Source organism: Cavia porcellus, unplaced genomic scaffold (genome assembly GCF_034190915.1).
Source record: "Cavia porcellus strain 051 isolate PalLab524CR breed Dunkin Hartley unplaced genomic scaffold, mCavPor4.1 scaffold_40, whole genome shotgun sequence".
NCBI classification, from domain to species: Eukaryota; Metazoa; Chordata; class Mammalia; order Rodentia; family Caviidae; genus Cavia; species Cavia porcellus.
The window spans coordinates 3,204,841-3,231,815 of NW_026947523.1; the positions used below are offsets into that span (position 1 = coordinate 3,204,841).

The 26,975-nt window shown below is 58.8% G+C and overlaps 1 protein-coding gene across 2 annotated transcripts in view; it reads left to right on the plus strand.

The window, feature by feature from the left end:
* The window catches only part of Celsr1 (cadherin EGF LAG seven-pass G-type receptor 1), a 97,040-nt gene that overhangs the window by 16,086 nt on the left and 53,979 nt on the right, over positions 1-26,975 (plus strand). For both annotated transcript variants that reach the window (XM_013158622.2, XM_013158627.2), the window contains exon 2: positions 23,538-24,176. In XM_013158622.2, the coding sequence (XP_013014076.2) occupies positions 23,538-24,176 (639 nt within the window). The remainder of the gene's footprint in view (positions 1-23,537; positions 24,177-26,975) is intronic.

The window sequence follows — 26,975 nt, forward strand, 5'->3', positions numbered from 1 at the left end:
CAGTGACTAGGTCTGCACTGGTTTTGGGCACTGGGGAGCAGACAGTGACGATCACACCGAGGTCTTTTTTAACTGTTTGCTGGGGTCCATCCCCTTTAGGAAGGTCTGGGTTTTCTTTTCTTCTTTTTTGAGTAATTTCTAGATGTGAACCACAGGGTAGCGCCATTTTGGAGGTTGGAAGGTTTTGTTTGTTTGTTTGTTTTCTGTTTTTTTGAGACAAGCTCTTGCTGTGCAGTTCAGGCTGGCCTTGAGCTCACTTTGTAGTCCAGGTTGGCCTCGAACTCACAGCAATCCTCCTGCCTCAGCCTCCCGAGTGCTGGGATTACAGGTGTTCGCAGTCATCCCACCATGCCTGGCTGAAGGTATATTTAATTTCTGCTTCTTTCTGTATCTTTTTCTTTTTTGGCATTACAGAGGATTGAACCCAGAGCCTCAGGGGTGCTAGGAAAGTGCTCTACCAACATGCTCAGTCTTTTTCATTTTGTTTGAGACAGGGTTTCATTACATTGTCCACGATGGTCTTGAGCTTGGAATCCCCCTGCCTCAGCCTCCCAAACGGCTGGGATTGCCGGTGTGTGTCACTGTGTTTGGCTTTTCCTAAATGACCATGTTGTGGATGTGCTGGGCATCTGTAGAGTAGGCTGAATGTTCTAGACCCTTCTGCAGAGTCCAGCCATCCTGTCCTGGCCCCTGGGAGTTTGATGGTCACATAGACAGTTATGTACATGGAATGGGAAGCTCTGCAGGACATCAAAGCCTGGTTTGACATCTGTGCCTTGAGTCCTTCTGCCCTGAAGCCTGTGTCTAGCTGGGGTCTTGTCTGCTTGGTGTCCCCTGGGCTCCAACTCTTAAGGCTGCCCACCACTCCAGGCCTGGTCTGCACCCCACCGTCCTGGGCTGAGCACGGCCCTGCCCAGGGAGAATGCTCTGGCTGTTTCCTGTCTAAGCCTGGAAAGAGTTTGTATGCAGGGCGAGCCACTTTCCTTTCATCTTAGTGAAGCACCAGGGAGCTGTCCTGCCTGGGACCAGGTGGCTCGGGGACCTCTGTGAGCGGGGAGGCTCTGGAGCCTGCAGCTCCCCTCCAGGGTCAGGCAGGGGCTCAGGGGCTCAGGGGCACTCGCCCGGATGGGCTGGTGACGGGCTCTACAGTCCAGACAGCTGGTGGGATGGCTCTGTGTGCCCAGGTGGGCCTGTCCTGCTGGGTCCCCCAGGGACTACATTGGGCTGAGCCCTGTGCAGGGTGGATCTCAGGCCTTACCTGGCTGGATGCTCAGAGTCCAGCATGTGTGTTGGGCCCAGGGCTTCTGGCCACACAGGCTGTAATGGCGGGGCTGAGGTCAGCACCACGCAGAGCCCTGGCTTGCACCTGCCATTATTCAGGCCCTCGAGTCTGGGCTAGGCATGCAGACCCCTCTGGGCAACCTGGTGTCCACTCCTAGCCCAGCCTCTGGGCAGGTTCTGGTTGGTGGCAATTCGAGGGCCTGCGTGTGGATGGGAGAATGAGGTGTGTGAGGAAGGAGTGGGTCCCCAGGGGAAACTAGTTATTGGAGGCACAAATCACAAAGCCGGGGCCCAGTGCAGCCCGTGTTTGTGGACGTTCACAGTGTGGTGTGGGAGTGCACACTGGGGTCAGGGACCTCTGGCCAGAGCAGGGCGGAGGTCAGCCACAGCAGCAGTCTCATATTTAGAGGAGTGAGGGCGGCTGCCAGGCCCTGCTAGTCCCTGCGTGGCTTCCTGGTGGGTGGCCAGCTCCTGTGCAGTGCAGAGTCCCAGGTGACCCGGTCTGCAGGTGCACTGGCCAGGGTAGTGGCCTGGAGGGGCAGCCATGGTGTTGTGAGGCTGGGGGGCTGGCTGCAGGGGCTCTGGCCTGTTGGGGTGACAGCATGCTGTGTGCCCTCTGCAGGGCTGCCCCAAGTCCCTGTCCCAGCCTGAGCTCTGGAAGCAGGGAGCGGTGAGTTGGGCTGAGGCTGAGGATTTCAGGACCTCAGGGGCCTTGCTGTGTTTCCTGGGGGTGGCCGCTTGCCAGGGCCAAGGCAGAACTGAAAGCTGACACCGGCAGAGAAGGAGGAGGTGGCTGTCTTCCTAGTGAAGTGGCCTGGCAGGGGGACCCTCCCACTTAGCGCCCTGGCTGAGCAGGGGCAGGCTCTGTTCGCATTCCTAGTCTCTCTCCAGCTCCTCGGTGGGTGCCCACGCACCCATGAGGTCCCTGAATGCACTCAGGCCCTGCCTGTCCTCAGGCCATCACTCCAGAGGTCCCATCACACCTGTGGTCCCCTGCCTGCTCCGGGGAGACCATTCTGACCCTACCAGCTCTCATCTGTCTTAAGTGGCAGTGAAATCTTCCTCCAACCTGACCTCTGGGGCCACGTGTGACCGAGAGACCACGGTGCTTCTCGGTGCTCCGGGGAGGCCATGCAGCCTGTCTGGTGTTGGCATCGCCTGGCCCTTCTCCAAGGCTGGAGCCAGTGTTGCCATGGTGACGGGGCTCCTGAGCCCCTCAGAGGCACCTCTGGGGCCCTCGCATTGAAGAGCCAGCCCTTTGTCCAGGGACAATGGGTCTCTGAAGCACTGTTTGTGTCTGGCTTGCTTTAATTACCCCAGAAGCACGGCAGAGGGGTGCTCCAGGCGCCCTGCAACCCACCCAGCTCTGAACATTTTGTTTGCTTAAAAAAAAAATCTTTATTTCGTACCTGCAGGATTTAGCTTTCTTTTACAGTGGCACTTCTGGGGCCAGAAACAGACTCCGAGCGCCCCACGTGGACTGTCCTTGCCTGCCAGACACTGAGGGGTCAGAGATGGCCAAGCCCGTGTCCCCTGTGCTTCACCACCTGCTGTCCCACCCTGGGAGGGCACCTGTCCCTCCTGCATTGTTCCCACCCTCCTCCTCGGGCTCCCCCTGTGCAGGGTGTAAGGTGTTAGTTAGGCCAGGAGGATGTGGAGTCCCAGCCGTTCACCTGTGCGCCTCCAGGGGCATCGGGGTGGGTGCAGGTGGGGTGGGCACACTGCTCTGGTCTTCACTCCTCATGGCTGGGTTGCCATCTTTGTGTGCCTGGTCACTGGCCCCAGCCCAGCCTTACAAGTGGCACCTTGAAGGTACCCAGACCCCAGCTGCCCTCCCAAGTCCCCGAGACTAGCTCAGCTTGGTCCATGCCGAGGGCCTGCCATCAGGCTGTCAGGACACCTGAGGGTCTCCCTGGCATCTCCCCCTCTTGCCCTGGCACAGCACTCGCCCTCCTGACAGGCTAGCGTGTCCTCAGTTTTTCCCAGGGGCCCCCTCACTGCGGTAGTCATCCTGGACTTGGGCTGTCACTCTGCACACCAGGCCCCCTCCCTATGGCGCCTGACCTCAGGGTCTTCCGGGGTCTCTGAGAGTCCTGGGATGGGCATCCCAGGGGATCGGCACTGGACTGGGCCCAAGAAGACAGTGCAGGGTGGGCAGCATGGCCAGAGTGTGGCCTGCGGGGCCCAGGCAGGGGGACCTGGCTCTGCCCACACCTACCTGCTGTGTGTTTCAGGGTGCTTGTGACCCCTTCCCTACCCCCTGTCCTCTTCGGCTGAAGGGAGTGACAGGAGACACCTCAAAGGTGCTTGTGGGCTCTCAGGTCGTGGGGACGTCTGCTGCCATTCTGCACCTGTCATCTCCAGGGGACATCCACGGCCCTGGCCAGCTCTGGCCCCTGTAGGACTCTGCCATGGGGACAGCTGGGGCGTCCGTGTCCTCCCAGGACCTTGGCCTCTGCCCAGAGCAGGCCAGGGCTGCTGCAGCCGGGCTGGAGCGAGGTGCTGCCACAGTGACGCCTTTAAATGGTGCCGAGCCTGGCTGAGCATGGTGTTGTCCTGCCAGGGCCTGGAGGTGGAGGACAGCAGTACACCAGAGGTGGCTTCAGCGGAGTGCAGGAGCAGGTCGCATCCGTGCAGCTGGCGGGGTTCACGAAGGCGGCTGGGGCAGCGCTGGCTGTCCGTCTGGCCTGGCCTCCCTGGTCCAGTGTGTTCCAGAATAGATACAGTGTGGTCTCACGTCCTCGCCTGTGGGGGATGGTGCTGCTTACACACACACGCACACGCACACACACACGCACACGCACACAGACACACACACACGCACACAGACACAGACACAGACACACACACACACAGACACACACACGCACACAGACACAGACACACACACGCACACGCACACGCACACACACGCACACATGCACACACGCACCCCAGGAGTCTTCTAAGAAACCTGGTGATTCTCTTCCCCCCCACTGAGCATCTTCAGCCCTGGGAAGCAGAAGGGTCACAGGGGTGGACAGGGCCAGCCACTGGGCTGAGTGGGACACCCAAGGTGATGGCAGAGAGGACAGTGGAAGCTGGAGGTCACTCTGAAGAGGCCTGCAGTGCAGATGGAATCTGACAAGTAAGGGCCCGTGGTGGGGAGGGGCAGGCATGTGAGAAATGCCACACCTCGGCCTCTGGGGGAGGGCGGTGACTGAGCCAGGGACAGCACCAAAGTGGCCTGGCCACCCTCCCCTTGTCCCCTCTGCTTCTCCGACAGACCCTTCCCGCCAGACTAAAAAGGGCTATAAAGCAGAGCTGGGCAGTCCCGTGTGAGAATCTGGAGCTGGGCTAGGGTCTGGCTGGCGGTCACCCCACCGTGCTGGGGGGTGTCTCCCGGTGTCAGACCCTGTGGGGTTGGGGATAGGTGGGGGTCTGTGGGGGGCGTCTGTCCAGCTGCCAGGAGGATATGTTGGCCTGCTGAAGGGGAGCTGGTGGCTGTGGCTTCCCTGGTCCCCTGGCTTTGTGGGTCCCCTGAACCCCCCAGACTACAGGCACTGAGTGGGTGGAGGTCCAGCAGTGACCTCCCCTCTGTGGCCCCTGCAACTCTGTGGGCCCTGGGAGGCTGATCCACTGACTGTGTTGGTACTGGGCTTTATGTCTGGGGAAAAGGATTTCCGGTGGCCTGTAGGGTCAGTGCCACAGGCAGACCATAGAGAAGAAGCCAGATTGTCCGGGGCCCTTCCCGGGAGGTCTTGACCTCTGTCCACATCTGGATGCTGCAGGGGAGCCCTGCAGCCCCTGAATGCAGTGTGTCAGCGGCTGAGCTTCTCTGAGCAGCTGTGACCCCCAAAACTGTTGCAGAACTTCAGTGTGGGATGTTCTAGAAGCATCCCCCCAAAGGGGTGTGAACTCCAGACACGAGACCCGGGCGCCTGGTCTGCTGGACACCAGGTGGACGTCAGCATGCCATGGGCTGAGGGTGGTGGAGAGGTTGAGTCCAGGTCTGGAAAACGGGGCAGCAAAGGGCGTGAGCAGGAGGGAGGCGCTCGCCCCTGCTGGCCGGGCTGTCGGAGCGGTGGCTTTCCAGGTGCCAGGCTGCCACGTGGGTGCCACGCACACAGGTGCTGCTCTTGTGCCAGGCAGCGCCTTCCCCGCCCAGCAGCTGCCAGAGATGCGTTTCTGAGGGAGGGCAAGGTGGGTGCTGTAATTTACTTTATTTTTTAAGTAAAAAGTATAAAAATTTGAACAAGCGAGGTACAGAGAGCAGAAAGCCGCCCGTGCGAGGCTGCCTCTCTGCCTCTGTGCACAGCATTCCGTCCCCTCTCCTCGGCCAGGTCCGAGACGTGTCCTGGAGCTGCCCACCCCCTAGAGCAGCCGCCCGGCCCCTGTCTGTGTGCTCCTTGCTGGCGCGGGCCTGGCCCTCTGCCCCCGGCCAGCAGGAGCTGTGCACCTTTTGTGTCCTGATAACCCTGGTGAACAGCTTTGCCCTCCTGCCGTGAGGGCTGCGGAAGCGCCTGCCCTCCCTGCTGCCCTCCCCGCTGGTCACGCGTGTCCCTCTGTAGGCACAGCAGGGTCCGGGGGCGTCAAGGCTGTCCTGCGCCTCTGCGAATCACGCCAGTCTCCTTTTCCAGCCGGATTACTTACCTTCTGTTGGCTCACACTTCCCTTTACGTGTTGTGGTGGTTCAACGTTTTGCAGTTTTGTTTTGGCTCTTTTAATCTTGAATTTTCCTTTCCACTCCGTGGTGCCCTCTGCCATGCGTTTGTTTCTGTTTTGTGCAGGAAGTGGGTTGGTCTTTTTTATTTTTGCTTCTGTGTACCCTTCCATAACTTCACCTTTTCTTTTTTTCCTTTTTTTCGGTACTGGGAACCGGACGCAGGGCCTTTGCACTGAACTGTGTCCCCAGCCCTTTTTATATTTTTGAGACAGGATCTTGCTAAGTCATTTAGTAGCCCAGGGTGGCCTGGAACTTGTGGTCTTCCTGCCTCAGCCTCCCAGATTGCTGGGGTTCCAGGCTTGTGCCTCCGTCCCCCGCTTTACTTCTTTGAGGCCCCAGTTTCTGTTCATTAACCGAGAGGGACAGTAGTACTGTCCCCATAGGTCACTGAGGGTTAAGTTGCCTGGCTCAGCTGCAGCCGAGGCCTCTCCCTGGGAGCCACTGTGGTCTGCGGGACACACACTCACTTCTTCCTGGCAGGTTGGGCAGCCGGCATGGTCACGGGGCAGGATGACCGAAGGGTCCCCAGCTCTGCGGTGCCTGCAGGCCAGGCCCTTTCCAGGTGGCACCTGGCTGGGGAGATGGCAGGAACAGGGGCTGAGTCTCCGGCACAGGCTCTGCTCTCTCCTGGCTGCACAGTAGCACAAGTGTCTGGTTACTGAGCGCCTGCTGCGGCCGGATTCCTGAGTGACTGCTGCCGTGTCCGGGTCTGCCCTGCTGGGTTTCCAGATTAACCTCGCCTCACCTATGTCTATGTCGCCTCCTATGGGGCTCGGATTCTTTAAAAAGCTCATTGTCCCTGATTTTGCCCCGAGTCATTTAGTATTTAAAGTCCCAGGACAGAGGATAACGGGGATGTTGTCGTGGGTTCAGACGTCATTTGTTTGATGACCACCGGCTCCTCACCCAACCTCTGGGAACCCTGATTTTCTCATGTGTCGGACTGGATGGTGCCATCTATTGCACAGGAGTTTGCAAAGCCTTCATCTATGTGAGCTCCATCACCGACTCCAGAAAAGTAGCCCAGTACCTTAGGGGCGGGTTTCTGAGTAGTTTCCTCCTCTGCTCCTTCTGAATAAGGCAGGTCACAAATTGCTAAGACCCCGCAGCCTCCCTGGGACCCCTGACTTTGCCTTATCTTCTCCTCCAGCCTGAGCAGCTCTGGGTGGGCGGGGGGGATACAGAAGTGCTTGGAAATTCTCTTGGGCTGGAGCTCTGTGTTCGTGAAAGATGGCTTAGTTATTTCTCATCCAGTGTGTTTGAGTATCGGAGGGTGTGATGTTTGATTTAAAAGACATTTCAGCTCTGCCATTGGAGGTGTTTTAATGCCATTGTCAAATGCCTGGCACCTGAGCAAACAGTGCCCGCTGGAGGAGGAGCTGCCGAGTCTTAGGGTCCTAATGGTGACACGCTGTGACTTAGTGAGCTGGCCAGGTGCTGGCTGCCAGTCTGATTTGCACTCATTTCTGAAAGCCAGGACGTGGGGACGCATGGACGGGTATTATTCTGAAACCTCTTCCAGGCCCCCAAGTGGCTGGAACACAGACCTGGTCATTGGTGTAAAATACGTACACTTTAAGAAAAATAACACTGACCAGAGGCCCCCTGAGTCATCTTTGTAAACGTCCCAGAAGATCAAAAAGCGCAGGTGTGGGCCAGCGCAGGCCTCTTGTTCTTTTGTGACAAGTTATGGGTGTCATTTACGCCCCTTTGGAGCCCCGGCCCACGTCATTTTGCCAGTGGCCTTTGTGTGCCCTCTCCCTTTCAGGCCGCCCAGGTCATCTGAATAAGCTCAGAGGCCTTGTCATTGTCCCCTGGTTACCCATCAACCATCCGCTGCTTGCACCGGGCTGCCAGTTTCCATGGTTACCGCCACCACTGTAAATGTAATCTGGGGCCCTGGGGGAGGGGGCTGTCAGCAGCTCTGTATGAAAGGTCATCTCCTGCGGGGAGACAGGCAGGGGCGGTGGGAGAGGTGGCCTCTGAGCCCTGGGCCAGGACGGTCCCCATGCCCTGGCTCGTTGGAAGAGAGGAAGAGACATCGGTGTGGGTTTTCAGAGGGGAGGACTGGCCCTGGTGGGCAAAGGCTTCTAGCCCTGCAGGTTGGGAGGGTCTAGAGGGGACTGGCATCTGGCAGGGGTGTTGGCACCTGGCTTTGGGGATGTCAGAGGTGGAAGCAGAGGATGCTGGGAATGGACCGGGAGCTTGCAGGCAACAGTAACAATTACCGACCAATGTCCTTCGTGGTCAGGGATTGGTGGAGGTTCGTTATTTCCATTGTTTGCTGTGGTAACAAAGTAGCCACTGTCCTGGGAACAAAGGTTTGGGGTACCTGTGCGAGGCTGTTTGGAAATGACTCTAGTATCTGGTTTAAGGTTGGATCGCGTTACCAGGCTCTGCTAGAAATGAGGCTTTTTCAGGGCCTCTCAGCGCTGGCGGGTAAGTTTATTACTGTGCTCCCTACAGCTTGCTGGAACCGTCTTGTCTGAAACTGTTGCGGGTCAGATGGATGAAGAGTAGCCGGTTCTTACCATTTGCTGACCTCTCATTCGCCGGCCGGGGCTTCCTCTGCAGGTCCTGTCTCCTGGGGTCACCTGCTTTCATTCTGCCTCTTTTCCCTTGGCGGCATTTCCTTTGGGGTTCAGCCTCCTCAATCCAGGAGTGTCGCCCTCTCTCGTGCTTCCTTTATTTTTTTTTAGCCTTTGTGTACCCCTGTTTGGTTTGCTGATTTGAGGGTGATGGTGTGCAGTGAAGCTGCCTCTACACCCTTGTCTCAATCTGTTTTATTTGAAGTCTTCTTGCCCCAAACCCCACTGAGAAATGACACCTTTATCACAGACTGCATTCCACAGCCACGGGAGGAGAGGCCACGGGAATGGAGGCCACGTGTCCCCTCTTTGCACCGGTCCCACACTGCCATGCTCTCTAGCTCACTCTGAAAGCTATTGGGGCTCTCTGCCAGGGTCCTCTTGGGCTGTTCTGGGGGCCGCAGGCTCCTGCCTATGTGGCGGCAATTCTGTGTAGTGAATACATTACAGAGGGCCGTTGGATTCACAAAGGAAACGGGGTTAGGATTCTGATGAGCGTGGTACTGTGTTTGTGGGTTACTTGATGCAAGGGGTTAAACAGCGCCCCACCAAAAGCTGTGTCTCCCAGAACCTGTAAACGTGATCTTACTTGGAAGAAAGGGTTTTTGCAGATATGTTTAAGGTAAGGATCTGGAGAGGAGATCATGGGTGATCATGTGTGGCTCATTTTATGGCTCCACGTTACATCTTCCAGCTAGCTCTTGCGGGTGTTCACGAGCCCTGCTGTTCAGTCTGGTGATTTGACATCCGGCCACCAAACTCTCTCGTCAGTTACTATAATTTCCCAGGTGATTTCTCCAGGACGGCTGCTCCACTGGCCCAAATCCTGTGGGTTCCCCTCCTCCCTTCCCGTTACTTCTCCTCTGGCGTCCTCTCTTACTTGGTGGTCAGAGGGTTTTCCCACCTGGGGTGTTGCTCACTGCCTCCAGGAGGCTTAGGATCTGCCGCTGGGAGGTGGTGCCCAGAGCCTGGCGGTGACACCGTTGTGGGTAATGATTAGCTCGCTCCTGGCACTTTGCAAACATCTGAAGTATTCCTATCTCGCTTAATACTTATTTAGCTTTTATTGCTGGCCAGACTTCATGTTGAACCCCAGGTGTCTAATACTGCACGGCGGGCCTCGTCAGTACAGTCAGACAACGAAAAAGAAGTCACAGATATGACGATGGAGTGCCAGGCGAGAAACAACACGGGTGGTCTTCACAGGTGACGGGGGCCTTCAAGGAAAGCCCGCTAGAGTGGGCACAGAAGTGATGCCGGTGGCCAGTGAGTTCAGCAGAACTTTACAGACTTAGTAATTACATAAAATCAGGTATGTTCCTGCTTCCCGGCAGTGAACGGAAAATGAAACGAGATATTTTATTTACTTTACCATAAAAGATCAAGTCACCAGGCATAACTAATGAAAGATATGTAAAAAGGAACCTGTAAAATATGATTGAGGAAAATTTAAGGAGACCTGGATAAATGGAGAAATAAATAATTGCTTACATACGTGTTCATGGCTTAGAAGATTCAGTCATGCAAAGATGTCATTCTCCCCAGATTGGTATATAGATTCAGCACAGTACTAACCAAACCCATAGGATTTTTAGGGGAAACTGGAAAAAAATCGATGAGCTAATCATAATACTTATATATCAATAAAATCAGCACAGAGCCGCGAAGGGGACCTCGGGGGAGTCGGTGGGTGTGGGTGGCTGACTGGCTGGTGGGGGCCAGCTTTGTGGCGAGCTGTCCTGGCTGAGGGCAGTGGCCGGTGAAATCAGGGTCCACGTCTGCGCTGCTCTCTGTGTGGCCCGTTTAACCCCAGCAGCTCACTCAGCAGCCGATGCTCATCTATTCTGAAACCCATCTGCAAAGGCTTACATTCTGGTTTCCTGTGATTCGGCTCTACAGTTTTTTCTGATCTGCAGTGTTCTGTCCTGTGGCTGCTGGGTCTCTAATGAAACCAGGAACCCCGCCTTTGACCTTTGGGGACCTGAGTGCAGCAGTTCTCGAGGTGATGTGTAACCCTCCCGAGGTCCGGTTCCTGCTGTCTCCGAAGTCCGTTGACTGTCACTTGGGCTGCCCTGTCCCCTTGTGTGCCTGGTTATTTTCTAGGTGCTGAGGCCTCTGGTGTCATTGTCACGCTCCAGGGAGATTTGCATTGGGTTCTGCAGGTGCCCGAGGTAGCTGGGATCTGGGGTCACTGTCCTCTAGGGGGTTTGACCCCAACGCCCGTGGACCTTGGGAGCTTTCTCCAGCCCCAGTGCCACGAGGGTTCACAGGCAGCAGCAGAGACCCTGTCGCCGTGCAGACCTGGGCACACTGGTAGTTACCACCGTGTGGCCACAGTCAGGGGTTAATGGCCGGAGGTCTGAGGAGTTAGAGCTGTAACGGTCGTCATACGGTGTCTCGGGCAGCAGATGCTGGAGTCTGTCCCTGCTGGCACTTGCCATGGGCACAGCTGACAGTGAGTTGTAGTGTTGCCCGGGGTTGCCGTGGCAGCCGGTCCGGCCTGGCCTCTGCCCAGGGTGCCCTTCAGGACTTGGCTGCTGGGCTGAGACCTCCCTCTGACTGTGATTTGTAACCCGTTACTGTCCTGCCCTCTGCCGCCGAGAGCCCGCTGTGGCTGGCACAGTCTGAGCCATGATGCCTCCAGCTGGGGAGTAGATCTCGTCTTTTCTTGCAGTTTCTGGGCATCATCTTTGGAAAGTATAAAACAGACCCCACCTGCCTCTGATGCCCTGGAGGGGTCTGCACCGTAAGGCCCCTCACTTCCAGACCAACTGGCCTCCCTAAAATCCAGGGGTGAGCTCAGGGCCTGGGGGTGCTCTCCTCTGCGGCCCTTTATGCTCCCCCACCCCGACAACTGGGATCTGACTCTCAAAGAAGCCGGAGGACTGCTGTCCACGGGCAGGCTGTGGTCCACACGGCGTGTCTCTCTGCGGTGGGCACTGTGCACCTGTCCAGGGCTGTGGAGAGCTGCACCCAGGGTGAGTCCCCAGGGTGGTCCTGTTGGCTTCTGCAGGCACCCAGGTGCCTCCCTGACGAGGAGTGACTCCACCCCTGCCCACCGTGTGGCTGTCCCTGAACAGGTACCGGCACCACCAAACAGTCCAGCCGGAGGAGCTGCCCACTTCCTGTGGGGACAGATGACACACACAGGAAGGGGGGAGGACGGTGCCCTGGGGTGGCAGGAGGGCCTGGGTGCAGTGTCCTCCACACGCTGGCGCTCACCTGGAATTTGAGAGGCTCCCATGCCCCCTCTTTCCATCGCTGTTTAAAGCTTCCGTCCTATTACCCTGGACCCATTTCTAATCTGGAAGGGAAGAGTTCAGGTCGCAGCACTGCAAACCCTGGATTTGTTTGTTTGCTCCTTCAGGGATTGGACTCAGGACCTGCACACCGAGGTGCACCCCTTTATTTTGTTCTTTTCTTTTCTTCCCTTTCCTTTCTCTTTCTTTGTTGCTTGCTTTTCTTTCTTTCTTTCTTTCTTTCTTTCTTTCTTTCTTTCTTTCTTTCTTTGAACCAGGAATCAAACTCAGTACCTTGCACGTGCCAGGCAGGTGCTGTGCCACTGAGCTACATCCCTGGCCCTGTTTTTATTTCTTCTTTTGAGACAGGGTCTCCCAAAGTCACAATATTGCCCAGACTGGGCTCAAATTTATAATTCTTGTGTTTCAGCCTCCCAGAGTACTGGGATTCCAGGTGTGCACCATCACATCCCAGTTACTGCCAGTTTTTAAAACAAAAGCATAAAATAAAAGCATTTTGTGGAAAGGAGGAATGTGGAGGTGACTTCTGCCCAGGTTGCCGCGAGGCGGGAAGCGGTGCTGGGAATCTGACCGGGCTGGTGTTTCTGAGGAGTGCCCTTGCCCGCTCCCTCGCCAGCTGGTGTCGGCGTGCGGTTGTGTGCCCGAGACCTTGGGCAGCCCGCACACTGTAAGGAACTTGCTACCGGGAAGCTGCCTTCATTCCTGGAGGGGTGACTCAGAGGCCCCCATGCAGGTCGGCACACAGCCTGGGGACGCCCTGGGGTTCACATGGGAGTTGTGGGCCACTGTGGGTCACAGCATCCAGCCGTCCTGTCCGCCACGGCATTTTCCCTTGGGGCTGCCCCGTGCCGGTGAGACACAGCGTGAAGCTTGGAGAACTTGCTTACAAATGTTAAAAACAGCAGAGTGACTTTGAGTATTTTCCCTTTTTGTTGGTTTATAAGAAAAACAAAAGAAAAAATACTTTTGGGCCAGATTTCTTTAGCATAGAGGTTCACACACACGGGTGATTTTGTCCCTAGAGAAGGTGGCAGTGCCTGGGTGTGGGGTCCCCCTGAACCACCGCTTCAGCGCTGGGTATCCCGAACTCTGATAGGTACAGAGCCGGCTGTGCTGCGGCTCTAAGCGATGCACACAGGGCCGCTGAGGGGCTGTGGACCCCTGGAGGCCCGCTGAGTTTCCCCTGTCCTCACACTGTGTTCCCTACAGATGGCTGAGCACAGCGGACGGCGGAGCCACAGAGCTCCAGGACTGTCACCTGGGCTAGGGTTAGAGTTACAGAAGAGGCTACGACTTCCCAGGTCACAAAAATTACACACCAGAAACCGAAGCGGCAGCCTCCCAAGCCATTCCAGTGCCACCTCAGCTGGGGCACGCAGACCCGCCTTTCCGCACGCCCCTCTCCCTGCATGCTGCAGAGGGGCCTGCTCTCCCCCGGGCAGCCCGGCTCACACAGCTCACATACCCCCCGCCATCCTCACGGCCCTCGTCCTCCAGCCACCCCTTCCTCACGGGATAATAAATTCTGGAGAGGCTGGGGTCAGGCCTTTGTTCCGTGCATCCTCACTTGGACGGAACTCAGGACTCTTGGCTGCCCGTAGCTATGAGTATGTCTCAGGGTCTTTATTCTCGCTGTGGGTTGCACTGGAGGTGGTAGGTTGGATTTAACTCAGTGGGATTCCAATAATGTCTCAATGATTACAAATATAAAATTTCTCAAGCCGTAAAAGAAGGCAAAAAAGATAACACTATTTGGATTACATTTACAGTATTTGTTTTATGTACCTGGGGACCTTCTGGGCATCACTTCAGGGGATGCAGGCCCGGATGCTGCTCGACACCTACAATGCAAAGCACAGCTCCATGCATCAGAAGGATCCGGCCTGGGTGCAGAGGGTGTGCGGGGTAGGGGACTGCCCGGGAGGGGCTGCCTCGGGTAGGGGGCTGACTCGGGGCGCTCTGGCAGAGGCGGAGCTGGTGCCTGTGTATGCGTGTGTCCTGATGGCAGTACCCTGGGACTTACTGGGGCATGGGGAGGCTGTGGGTAGCGCATGGGCCTGGAGCCCCACACAGGCATGGGTTTGCATTGTCACCCAAGTGCCGCCTGGCTGAGGAAGGTGGGGAGAGAGCCCCGCCGGGGTCCTGCACAGTGCCTGGGGCAGTTGCGGGCTGCTCTTGAGGTGGTTACCACACCATGAATTCGTCCTGTGTCCAAAGGTGGCTGGTGCTGTGGGCACAGAAGGTCACTTTTGCAGATCTCCCTGTTGCCTGAAAGCCTCCTTTCCCAGCCTGCAGAGGGGCTGAGGGAGATGTCAGTGCGCAGCCATGCATCCCTCTCCCAGGTCATGTTAAAAAGGGTTTTGGGTACAGAAATCACAGCCCTGGAATACATGGGGCGGCTTTTTCCTGTCTGTAATTGGATCAGCGGTGTCTGCAGGAACCCCAGTTCCTCCCAGCTCAGCAGGCTCAAGCGGCCCCAGAAACCCACCACTGCCTTGTTGCAGCAGATGTGACCTGGGGTGGAGCCCAGGGCATGTCTGCAGGTGTCTCCACTGAGGAGGCCAGCGTCCCGGACCACATGGCGGTGGCCACGTCGCTGGACGTGTGTGGTTCTCTGCAGAAGCTGCTTCTGGGCCAACTGCTCACTCGGGACCCTGGCCAGTGCGGTGGGCAGGGCAAGGGCTCTCACTGCAGAGACTGAGACCTCCAACCCCAACCAGGCTGGGCAGTGCTTGGGGCCCTGCAGCTCACAGTGCTTGGAGACCGGGGCCACGGAAAGAGGAAGGGAGGCGTTTTCTTGGCAGAGCAGGGGCTGAGCGCGTCCCGCCTCAGGGGTGAGCCGTGGTCTGCTGCCCCTGTGCTCTCAGGATTTGGGCAGTGGCTGTCCTGTGGGTGGGAGGGGCTGGGTGGTTGTCAGTGACTGCAGGTCGTCCTGCCCCAGAGCAGAAGGTGGGAAAGCTGGGCTCAGATCAAAGGTCAGTGCACTGCGGTCAGAAAGCATGGTGCCCTCTGCACCAGCTGGCCAGGAAGGATTGGCCCCAGGTGATGGGCTGTTAGTACCTGAGGGATTAGGGGCAGCAGCCCTGCATCCCCGAGACTGGTCACCAGCTGGGCTAACCGAGCATGGTGAGGAAGCTGGGTCCTTGAGGTCAGTCCTTGGCCAGTAGGAGGTGGCCCACCCTGCTCTGGGGTGCAGTGCTCTGGGAACCTGATGACTGTGTCCCTTCCTTTCTTGCCCCACTGGTTCTGAGCACCACATACTAAAAAAAGTGAGTGGTCACCACTGCTGGACAGAGAGCCCTTTCCAAGGTTCAACTTGTGGGGCTGGACAGGGCGTCTGCTCTTTCCGTGTCCTTTATTCAAGCCCATGTGGGGACGCTGGCTTCTCTCAGGCCTGCATCACATCCTGAGCCCGGTGTGGGTGCCTCAGGCCACCTTCCCGCCCCGGAGCACCCCCAGCTCACACACATGCACACACACGCTTGCCCACATGTGTGCATACACGCACAGGACTCCTGGCCCACACCTGTACGGGCACACGCATGTACATCCACATGTGTTTCACTGGCCCGCAGGCCACTTCCTGCACTGTACACACAGCTGCCTGTCCCCGGGCTCCTCAGGGAGACTCACTCTGACCCTGCCCAGGGCTTGACATGTGTGCTAGGGTTCTGGTGCTGGTTGGGGAACCCATGGCCCCCAGTGTCACAGGGTTCAAGGGACCGGGCAGATTTCTGTCCCAGCTGATCACACCTTCCCCCAGCTGCAGCCTCACTCTGGGGTTCCTCCCCTGCACCTAAACAGAACCCAAAATTCCCCTGCACGGACCTTCCCACCCCCCACCCCACCCCCATTGCTCTGCACCCTGCGGCTTCTTGGCCCTGTCTGTCCCTCTGCGGGGCTGAGGACAGATTGAGGGGAGACTGGTGTTTCCACTTGGCATCCTGAGATCTCCTCCTGGCACCTAGAAGGCTGCCAGTATTTGTTAAATTAATGAGTGACGACACTTTTAATTAGAGTTCCTTTGAGTTTAGGTTGCAGATTAGAATCTTTAGGAAGACAGGGCCCCGCCCAGTTTTAATTATGAATGAGGCCTGCATGCAGCCAGGGGCCGTAATTACTGTGAGAACCTCGGCATCTTTTTCAGGACCCTTGGGGTGCTTGGAGAGGGAAATCCAATTTGTTACTTCTAAGTCATCCCTTAATCACTTAATAACAGGATATTTGATATTAGGTTAATCTCCTTCTGTTTTGAGCCATGCTCTGGCTCCGGGGGAAGAATGTGGGGGCTCTGGGACCCTCGGGTGTGTGTGAGTGTGATGTGAGTGTGCAGGTGTGACTGTGGGCACAAGGGCCCGTGTTAGAGCCTCGGGTAGGGTGCGGATGTGATGTGTGTGTCACCGGGGGTGGAGGGAGAAAAGACCCAGGGAGCCCTCGCCCTGTGCCCCCTGTATACCAGTAAACAGTAGGTGCTCAGTTAAAGCCTGTGCAGTGGAGCCAGGTGGAGGGTCAGGAACACAAGGACAAGTGCTGCAGGGAGGGGCGGGGACGTGGCCTGCTGTGTCTGGAAGACCACTGTGTGTGGACCGCGTCCTGCGCGTGGCTCTGAGTGGCACCTGCAGTGTGAGAGCTCGTCCGGAGTGGCCCCCAGCAGGCGTTGGCAGGGTCATCGTCACAGCAGGATGGGAGACAAAGTGGTGCACACAGGAAACATCTGGTGGTCACTCTGCTCCTGTCCACCCCGGGCCGGGGCTGCTGGGACCAGGTTCTGAGGGACACATGTGCCCAGCCCGGGGGTGGACACAGGGCAGAGCGCGCCCGCTGCCTGCCTGGGAGATGCGGCTTGGAGCTGCTCGGCCATCGTGGGTGCGGGCCAGGGCTGGGGCAGCTGCCAGATCATTTCAGCTCCTCTTGCTGGAGCTCCCTTCTCTGCAGGGCCCTTGATGAGGAGCCAGGCGGGGCCACCCGTGGCTGGAGTGGCCCGGGGCCTTCGCTGGCCGAGAATCCTGGCACAACCCCAGCACCGGCCGCTCATTAGTCTGGGGAAGAGAGCGGGGTGCTAACAAAGGCCTGGGAATTGGAACCAAGGGGCCAGTGTGACACGGAGCCCCGGAGAACGTCAGGACCAGCCGAGGTGGAAAGGGGTTTTGTTCCTCTCTGAATGCAGGGAAACCAATTCCACCATCTGGAGCTGGGGGAGAGAGGTAAATTAAAATGCTCAGCCACAGCAAGCGTTTAAGCTGACACCGAGACAGAGGAGAGCGGTGGACCCACGGGTCCACCCCTGCTCGGGCGCTGGAGGGTGCCTGTGGGGCTGCGGGATTTTCTTCTCATTTCCTCTGCAAGAATCTCTAGTTAGTTAATAATCTGAAACTACTTTGTCTCCCTCCTCTAATGTCATGCTAAATCGGTCTCTTGAAATTTAGGACTGGAATTCTCTTAGCAAATATTTAACTAGAGAAAAAAAATCCCTGCCTCTCACTGCTGCAGGGTCCCAGTGCAAGTTGCAAATTAATAGATGCTGTGGGGGCCAATATTTGATCTGCTCCCAGCCCAACGCAAAACTGGGGGAAAGGTCCCTGCAAGGCACAGGGTGGTCCTGGTCCCTCACTGGGCAGCGGCCCCTCCAGTGGGATAGGGGAGCAGGTGTTCAGCTCGAGGGCAGCAGCGGGGTCTCCCCAGCACCTGGGGTGGGGTCGCTGTGAGGGTTCCCTCTGAGGGCCCTGGGGACTCCAGGCCATCTTAGGTGAGAGGGCGGCTGTCCCTCTGCGATTCTAGAGCTGTCCCAAGGGGTGGGCAGATTCATAGGCCTCTCGGTGGTGGTGTGGTGGTGGTGTTCACGTTTCAGGAGAGGCCTGGGGACCCTGGGAGCTGCCTCCCTAAGTGGGGAGACTTCAGGTCCCAAGAGAGGGCCCCTTCTGTGTCCTTCGGGGCACGGATGCTGTGCCCTTTGTCCAGGGGGGAGGCCGGCTTGCAGGTCCTGCTGGGGCCGTGTGGACCCCGTTTACAGTGCCCACCTCTGCAGGAGCCTCCTGGCAGTGCCCTTCCTGTTGCCCTTCCTGGCTCTGGTCTGAGAGCCCCGGCGCCCATTCTTGCAGTGGCCAGAGTGCCAGGTGTGCTGTCCCGGGGGCACTGGACGCTGCACGCATCTGGGCCAGGCTGCAGACTCTGACCCTGTGGGCACCTGCCCGTGCTTTCACACCTTTGTTCTTAAGTAGGATATTAGCTGCCTGCTGCCGTCCTTGTTAAGCCAGTTAATAATTACTCCCCGCCTGGAAAGTGTGGCTATAAAACAACCCAATAGGCCCACGAGGCTGCACTGGCAGGAGCATCCGGGTGGCTGTGTCTCCGTGGGCCGCCCGCCCTCAGGAGCGAAATCAGGTAATAGGTGGTAAGTGACACGGCTCCATGTGGCTCTGCCATCCTCAGGATTGTAGGAAGCCACTCGTCTGCATCTACAGGAGGAAACTGAGGCATGGTATGCAGCGGCACTCATGGGCGGGCCATGGCTGGAGGACACACGGCTGTCCCTTGACAGGGGGCCGGGCCACCTTGTCATAACGCCTGGCACCATTTGGCTCAGAGCGAGGCACTGGCTTGCTCTCCAGTCCACACTGTGGTTTCATCTTCATCTGCGGGGCCGGCTTCTCTGCGGTGCGAGTGCCCTGGACAGCTCCCTGCTGACCCGCCAGCCCACCCTTGGGGCCCAGCTGGCACTGGGAGCCCTGGACGGTGCTGAAGAAGGCACTGGGCCAGCCTGGTGGCAGTGAAGTGCCAGCCAGAAGCTGCTGCCCGGGCTCATCGTGTTCCCTGGGGCTCCCAAGGGGTCCGAGGCATTTGTGTTGCTTCCTAGGGGACGGCGGGGAGGTGCAGACCTCTGCAGTGTCTAGGGGTAAGTTGGTTGTTGCCGTCCAGGTCACAGTGCTGCGTGGAGACCCTGCCCTGGGGCCGAGGCCCTAGCGTGGCCTTGGACTCTGGTTTGCCATCACCTGCTGCCCATTGTGGTGTCCAGGGTGGCAGGAGACCAATGATCCTTTCCAGCAGATGGACGCTGGCCTGCTGTCCATGAGCTTCAAACAGGAAGGCGGGGAGCGACTATGGCTGCGGGGTCTCCCCCAGGGCCTGGGGGCGGTTTGGCATTGGAACTCCAACCCTAGCACTCAGAGAACTGTCCCCGAATTCCTGAGCAGATGAGGGCGGGGGCTCAGCCTGCAGCCGTCCTCAGAGTGTGAGTCTGTCAGGAGTCACTGTCACCTTCCAGCGGCCCTGCAGGGGTTGTTATCTTGATTTTGTGCTGGGATGGAATGCAGGGCCCCACACTTGCTGGGTGTGTGTTCTGCCACTGGGCTACAGCTGTTTATTTTTTTTCCAGCTGCTTGTTTTTTGAGACAACTTCTCACCAAAGTGCCCAAGTAAGATTCAAAGTGCCATCTTCCTGCCTCAGCCTCCTGAATAGCTGGGGTTACAAATCTGTACCCTGACACCTGCCAGGGTTGTTATCTTAACCTCAGCAGAGGGGTGACCGTCCTGGGTGTGGAGTGTTTGTTTTTATAGCGTCTGAGGTGGGCCTCAAGGCTGGCAGGCTCAGGCCGGATGCTGTGGAAGCCCCTGGCAGGGAAATGGCAGGCGACCCTGTGGAACCTGGTGCCGAGCCCCGTGACCCAGACAGGAGTGTGGGCACCCCCCCAAAATAGGTCACGAGAAGGGTGTGCTGGCCAGAGAGGGGCAGGGAGGGTGGGGCTGGTGCTGGCAGCAGCCTCAGCAGTGGAAATTTCAGGTGTGGAGCAGGGTCCAGGTGAGAGTGCCCCAAGGCAGAGGCTGCCCAGGACAGTCCCTCCTTTGCCCCTGTCCTGCACTGGTAGGACAGGTGAAAGGCACTGGGTGCTGCTTTCTGTACCCCCTGGCACCAGGCAAAGCCCCGTTGCCCTTTGGCACTGGCAGCCTGCGTGGCCACCGGGCAAACATGAATTTTGCAGCGCAGCCTGGTTCTCACACAGCACCTGGCGCGGCAGGGACGCCAGGCTGGGTGTGGCCACCTGGTCCTGGCTCCTCGGCCTCCTCCTGGGTGGACAGAGGAGGAGAGGCAGTGCCTTTGTCCACCAGCCTGCCCACCCCACCTGACCTGAGCATTTATTCCACAAGTGACTGAACCCAGGCCCAGGGGATGCAGGCTCTGATCCAGCCTGTGTCATCCCAGAAGAGGAAGCCAGCCGCCAGCCGCCATGGGGACCTCGGTCTGGCCTGGGACTGCACCTGCCCTGGGGTGGGAAAACGCTTTAGGGTGGTCGCTGGCCCTAAGAAGGTCAGCCAGCAGCCCTGGAGGCCAGCAACTTCCCAGGGCCTTACACCCTGCCTCTGTGTCTCTGCCCGCCACGTTCTCTCTGCCCTGGGTCAAATGGCCCCCAAATCCCCGTCCGCCTGAGCCCCAGCATGGGGTGCTGTCTGGAAATAGTGTCCTGTGGAGGTTGTCAAGGCGAGCGTGCAGTGACACTATACTGGCTCTGGACGCACCCGTCTGTGTGTCCGGTGGCCTTTTAAGGAGAACAGACAGACACAGGGTACCATTTGACACAGAGGCAGAGCTAGGAGGGACGGACGCGTCTGCAGACCAGGGATGGCGAGGACAGCCAGGGACACCAGACGCAGCTGGGTCCCCCACAGGCCCTCCGTGGGGACCAGCCTGGCTGACATGGGACTCTGGGCTCCTGGCCCCAGAACCGAGAGGCCAAATGTCTGTGGTAAGCAGTTGCCGGTGACTGTCACGGCAGCCCCAGGGGACATCACCCTCTTAGCCAGGTGCCCTGTCAGCTGTAAACCCCACCTGTCCTGGGGCCCTGCCCCCCACTCTCTCCTGCTGCCCCACTCCTTGGCTAGGTCCACTGCCACCAGTCCTCAGCCTGCAGGTCACACGGCCCCTGCAACACCCGGTCACCGCCTTCTTGTGCTCCTCTGGGACCTAACACAGCGGGAGGTTTGGGAGAAGCGCTGACCCCCTTCCTGTTCCTTGGAAGACCTGAGCGGTGTCCGTCCAGCAGCCAGGTCTGCAGACACCTGGGATCCTGGGAAGGAGAAGGACAGTGGGAGAAACTGAGGCAGCTGAGTAGGGGTCGGCATTCAATGCCCCACACAAGTGTGGTCCTGTTTGCACATCGGACCTTGGGTGTGGTGGTCTGTGGGCCTCTCCAGCCTCCTGTCAAACTTTCTGTAAATCTGAGCTGTTTTGAGGTAAAAAGTTTGTTTTAAAAACAAAACCATTGATGGCTGGGTGTGGTGGTGGACGCCCGTGATCACAGCGCTCTGGGAGACCGAGGCAGGAGGGTGGGAATTTGGAGTCCAGCCTTTGTGCGAACAAACTCGATGGGACCCTGTCTCAAAACCAGAAAGCAGAGCGGCCGTGGTGTGGCCGGCTGGGAGGGGGACTTCCAGGTCTCCTGACGCCTAGACCCAGGCGAGACTGCACTGGCCTCTTCTGCCACACTGCAGGACAGAGGGAGCTGCTCTCAGGTCTCAGTACAGAGACCCCGGATTGCACCCCAGACCCGTAAAGGAAGATAAAGATGAGGCACAGTCATCAGGCCAACAGAACCGTGCTGGGCACCAGGAGGAGCACGCTGGATGCTGGGCTGGCCCAGGCGTTTGTTTGCTCTGTGTGAAATTGTTAGTTTTTCCCTGGCGATCAGGTCATCCAGCTGTTTCCATGACAGCGGGAGGTCACCATTGTCCAGCCCTGTGTTGCTCTGACAGGGCAAGCAGTGCTCTATGTCAGGTGGGTCTCGGTGTCCCAAAGGACTGAGACCTGAAAAGTGGGTTTGGAAACACCCCAGCCCACTACAACTAAGTGCAGACTCATCGGCACCTGGACTCTGGGGTTCAGGTTCAGGACAGCCCCAGTCTGAACCCCAGAGAGAAGTAGTGTGGGGTCTCCAGTGGGTTGTGGGCTGCGTGTTCTGGCACCGTGGTAGTTACTGTTAAACGCTTGTGTTCTGGTCACACCATGGCTTGGCCCCTGCACGAGCAGACTCATTTCTAGAACATAGCTCCTTGTCCCAGGAGCTCATCTGAGCGGCCTGTGAGAGTGCTGGTGCTGGGAACCACCCAGTGCACCCCGAGAACAGCATGGCCTTTGCATCTGAGGCCAAAGCAAGTGGCTGAGGATGAAAGGTGTTTTATAACAGTTTACACGCTATCGTAAGGGGCTTTGCAGGGAAAAACCCAACAGCGACTAACACAAATCTCAATGCTGCATGTGTGGTGGGGGGAAGCCGCCAGGGCGCCTCTGTCCCCCCCGCCCAGCCGCAGCTGCAGCAGGAGCCGCACCCACAAGGGACTTGTTGGGGAAACAGGTGGAGATGCCAGGGTTCCGCAGCAGACACTCGTGGCCCGTCCCTGTGTCGTGCGTGCTGGGTCCTCACCACAGGAGCCAGGCAGGGGTGGCCTCGGGCCTCGCTGGGCAGGAGCTCTGGCCCAGAGCACCTTGTTCTGTCCTGCGTGGGCTCCCCACCAGGAGGAGGGAGGCCGAGCTTCTGAATCCGCCTGTCTCTTCTGCCACCCTGTGGGTGCAGCAGTCTCAGGTCCAGCCCTGGGGTGGGCGTGGCCCGTGTGCCAGGGAAGTTGGGGGCAGATGTCCTCAGGCTGGCACCGCAGGACCCTTGGCCGGTTTGCAGTTTTCCCCACGCTTGTGCTTCCTCGTTCCTCACGGTGACCGGCCCGTGGTTCTTGCTCCTCGTCCTCTGTCTCTGGGGGTGGGAGCCCAGAGTCCCTGTGCCCTGCAGCTCTAGGAGGCTGTGGACCTCACTGAGAGTCTGAGGCTTCACTGGGGCCCTCCCAGCTCAAGGCTGTGCACCCAGCACTTTCTGTTCTGCGCTCAGCCCCACAGGGCCGCTTTGTGGTGTGCTGGGTGTGTGGCTTGGTCTCTTTAAGTGACAGCAGAGCTGGTCACGTGCTTGGGATGTGGTGCTTGGATTCTTCCCTCTCCACCTTCCCATCGGCCAAATGGGTGACTCCAGGCCTGATGGATCCCAAACTGACTGATGACCAGAGTGCCCGACCCTGGAGAGTGACACTTCTTCAGGTGTGGCCAAGTTGGGGGCTCGAGGCCCCTCCGGGGACAGCTGTGGCTCTGGGTCCCGGAGAGGAGTGGCCTCAGGACCCGGAGCTTCTGTTGCTCGCAGGGCTCCGTGCATCCTATGGTGCCTTGTCAGGACCATGCTCACATGACAGTCCTCCAAATGGTCCCCTAACTGTTCCGCCACTTCCCAGAAACAAGTAGGGGGAGGGCCGGGGTCCTGGGCAGGCCCCTGAGGGCTGGAGGTGGGGAGTCACTGCGTGCCCGGGGCGCAGCCCTGCAGAAGCTGGGGTGCAGGGCACAGGCAGACAGCTGTGCAGGGCAGTGTGGAGATATCGCACAGCCCTGCTGAGGGAGGCAAACGTGGCAGGTTCTCGTCAGGCCTGGCAGGTGCAGCCTCCAGGCAAGGGTCCAGGAGCACCAAAGGCCCCAGGCAGGGAGCCCTGGCCAAGGCAGGGTGGTTGCTGTCGGTTTGGGTTCCTACGGTGTGCGTCAGAGGCAGGAGGGCGGGCTGGGGAGGGGCACCTGGGCTGGCTTCCCCTTTGCTGGCCACATCTGAGCCTGCTCCTGGGGTGTGGCCAGCAGCAGCTGGGACTCCCCTGGGCGTCCAAGTGACCCGCTGTCGTTGTGTCCCACAGACGGCATCCACAGCGTCTCGGCCCTGTGCACCCTGCGTGTCACCATCATCACAGATGACATGCTGACCAACAGCATCACCGTCCGCCTGGAGAACATGTCTCAGGAGAAGTTCCTGTCCCCGCTGCTGTCCCTGTTCGTGGAAGGGGTGGCCACGGTGCTGTCCACCACCAAGGACGACGTCTTCGTCTTCAACATCCAGAACGACACGGACGTGAGCTCCAACATCCTCAACGTGACCTTCTCGGCGTTGCTGCCGGGCGGCGTGCGCGGCCGCTTCTTCCCGTCCGAGGACCTGCAGGAGCACATCTACCTGAACCGCACGCTGCTTACCGCCATCTCCGCCCAGCGCGTGCTGCCCTTCGACGACAACATCTGCCTGCGTGAGCCCTGCGAGAACTACATGAAGTGCGTGTCCGTGCTGCGCTTCGACTCCTCGGCGCCCTTCATCAGCTCCGCCAGCGTGCTCTTCCGGCCCATCCACCCCATCACCGGCCTGCGCTGCCGCTGCCCGCCCGGCTTCACTGGCGACTACTGCGAGACAGAGATCGACCTCTGCTACTCCAGCCCCTGCAGCCCCAATGGCCGCTGCCGCAGCCGCGAGGGCGGCTACTCTTGCGAGTGCCTGGAGGACTTCACGGGTAGGTGCCGCTCAGGTGCATGGACCGGGCGGGCTGAGGGCACTGGTGACAGCCTGGTCCCGCATGGCAGGAGCCCCCATGGGCGCCTCTGCCCGTTCCCCCCAGGATGTGGGCAGAGCAAGGGTGCAGGGCCGGGGTCAGCTCCATACGCAGGGAACCCGTCTCGGAAGTGTTGCTGCCCACCGTGGGCGGGTGCCGGGGAAGGCTGCCTCCTGCCGGTCCCTGCAGACGCAGTTCCTGCTGTGTGAGGCCAGCAGGCATGGCTGCAGTGACCCCACCCGAGGTGACCTGGCTGAATGGAGGCCATGTGCTGGTGTAGGTGGTTTTAAAGTGACTTTATTCTGATTGCATAAAGTACTGATTTCCGTTTTGCAGTTTCGGGGGTTGGACCCAGGAAGCACTCTGGGTGTACTATACCTGCAGCTCCATCTACCCTCTAAGATGCCCAGGCCGGCCTTGAACTTAGTTCCCCCTGTTTCGGCCTCCTGGGAGCTGTGCCGAGCGCTCACTCCAGGTTTGAGGTGGAGCTGGCTGGTGTGCAGCAGGGGGGCAGGGCCGAGCATCAAAGCTGTTAATCATCTGAAAGATGCGGCCCGTCATTTTCATGCCTCGGCGTCACTGTAGAAAGTGACTCACCTGCTGCCTCCGAAGACACGCTTACCCAGACCCGGGACAGGTCCTGACTCGGCGCGAAAATAAATCATTTCCAGAGCAGCTAGTGGTTGCTTTTGAAAAATAGGGAGCCAACCCGAGAGCAGTTCCAAAGCACGCGGTCGCTTCTCCGCCACAGATCTCGCTGTGGTCTTTGATCGCCTGTTTCGCACAATTTTGACCCATTTGAAAACCCAGTTCACGCCGGTCCTGGTGGAACACTGTTTTTGGGAAGCTCCCTGCGGATTAGGTGTGGCTTGGCTTGTTCCGGAGGTGGCTTTGCGCTCCTTCTGTGGACTGTGTCGGTGATTAATGAGTTTTGTCTAAACATCGGAGGCCTCGTTCCCTGCCAGGGCCTTTATGCAGCGTTCACCGCTTTCCTGAGCTTGCGGCGAGGGCTGGAGGTATTAACAGGTACTTAGGGAGCGTCCGTTTTGCCAAGTGTTGATCCTGGGTTCCCGGTGTGCCTGTGGGCAGGAAGGAAGGAAGGAAGGAAGGTGGAGGCCCCGAGGACCACCCAGCCCACACCTGAGGCCAGGGCCTGGGCCCCTCCCCACGTTGCACTTGGGGTGGAGCTGGTTGGTGCTGCCCTCCTGCCCTTTTGGCCCAAAGCCTTGAGCTGGAGTCGGCACCTCTTCTGCAGTGCCCGCTGGGATGCACCAGCTGGGCAGCCCTGGGAAGCAGTGCCCGTCCCCACCTCTTCCTGCTGCAAGGCTGGCTGAGAAGCCTTTCTTGCCTGCTGTGTGCCAGGGCAGTGCCAGGGCAGCTTGGCGTCTGGGTGGTGGCCAGGTTAATCTGTGCAGCGGGTCCTCTGAGCCGACAGCCCCCATCTGTGGGGTGACATCTGACACGGTCCCCTTGAAACCAACATCAGGTCAGGGCCACGACAGCCCCGGCTGCCCTTGAACTTGGGCTCCTCCTGCCTCGGCTCCTTGGAGACTAGTGGGGTGCGGTGAGCTTAGGCCTCGCCTGGGACAGGGCCAGAGCCACGGCCACTGGAGACTGGACCCTCACATCCCCTCCGAAGACAGGGGGACCCGTGGGGGACTCGATTGACTTCTGGGTTGACCTCTGAAGTTCCCCAGTTTCTCTTTCATCACGCGGCTCATTTCCAGAAGGCTGATGATCAGGGCCTGGCCGGCCAGCCTGTCATCAGGCAGGACCAGGAGACGCTGTGAGTGGCAGGGAACTAATCTGAGTCTCTTTGGCTGCTGAGAGCGTCCTCTGGGGTTCCCTGCAGATAAGACTAATGAAGACTGATTATTTTTCCCGGGCGCTCTTCCTCCCTTTCCCCCTTTCTGCCATCGGGGCACAGGTCCCTCTGCACGGAGGTAATTGCGCCCATTGAGTCCCGATGACAGTCCCGCTGTCGTCACGCAGCTTCCGTTACCATTGCCCAGTAAGCCGAGCTCTGGGCCTTGGGGCGGCAGGGCTGGAACCGTCCCAAGCAGCCCTGGGGCCCGGGGCCTCCCCGGCTGCAGGTACGGAGACCCAGCAGGAGCCAGCGGAGGAGGGAACCTGAATTTCAGGGAAAGCCCCGTGAATGTGACCCTGGAGAATGTGTTTCCAAATTCACCTTGGCCTTGGAGAGGCTCCCAGCTCCGGGTCAGGGGGCCCCTGGACTTTGCAGGACAGAGAGGACGCTGGTCCCGCTCTGAGAGGGGTGGGGACAGAGCTGGCCCCCAGCTCCTCACCCTGCAGATGCCCTCTCTCTGCAGTCCCTGTCACTGTGAACCCAGAGTCTTTGTGAAGTTGCTCGGGCCATGCCCGGGGTGCCCGACGGGGCTGTCTCCTCCTTCCTGTCTCCTGGCTCCTGCTCAGCATCCATCTGTCTGAAACACTGTCCCTCCACTCCACTGACCCTCGTGTGCCTCCCGGCACATCTGTCTTGGTCACTGTCGCCTGCTCCGGGAAGGTTCTGGAAGGCTCCCTTCCTCATGGGCAGTGTCTGTGGGCTCCCGCCACGGAGCCACTGTGGGCTGTGCTCGAGCCTGACCCTCGCAGGGGTGAGACTCCGGGCTGCAGCTCCCTGTGCCTTGCACCGCAGGCTTCCCAAGCGCCTTGCCGTGCTGGTCACTGGTGTGGACGACGCTGCCTGTGCTGTCCCACTGGGCTCCTACACTGGTCTGCGGCCCCATTTGTTAAGTG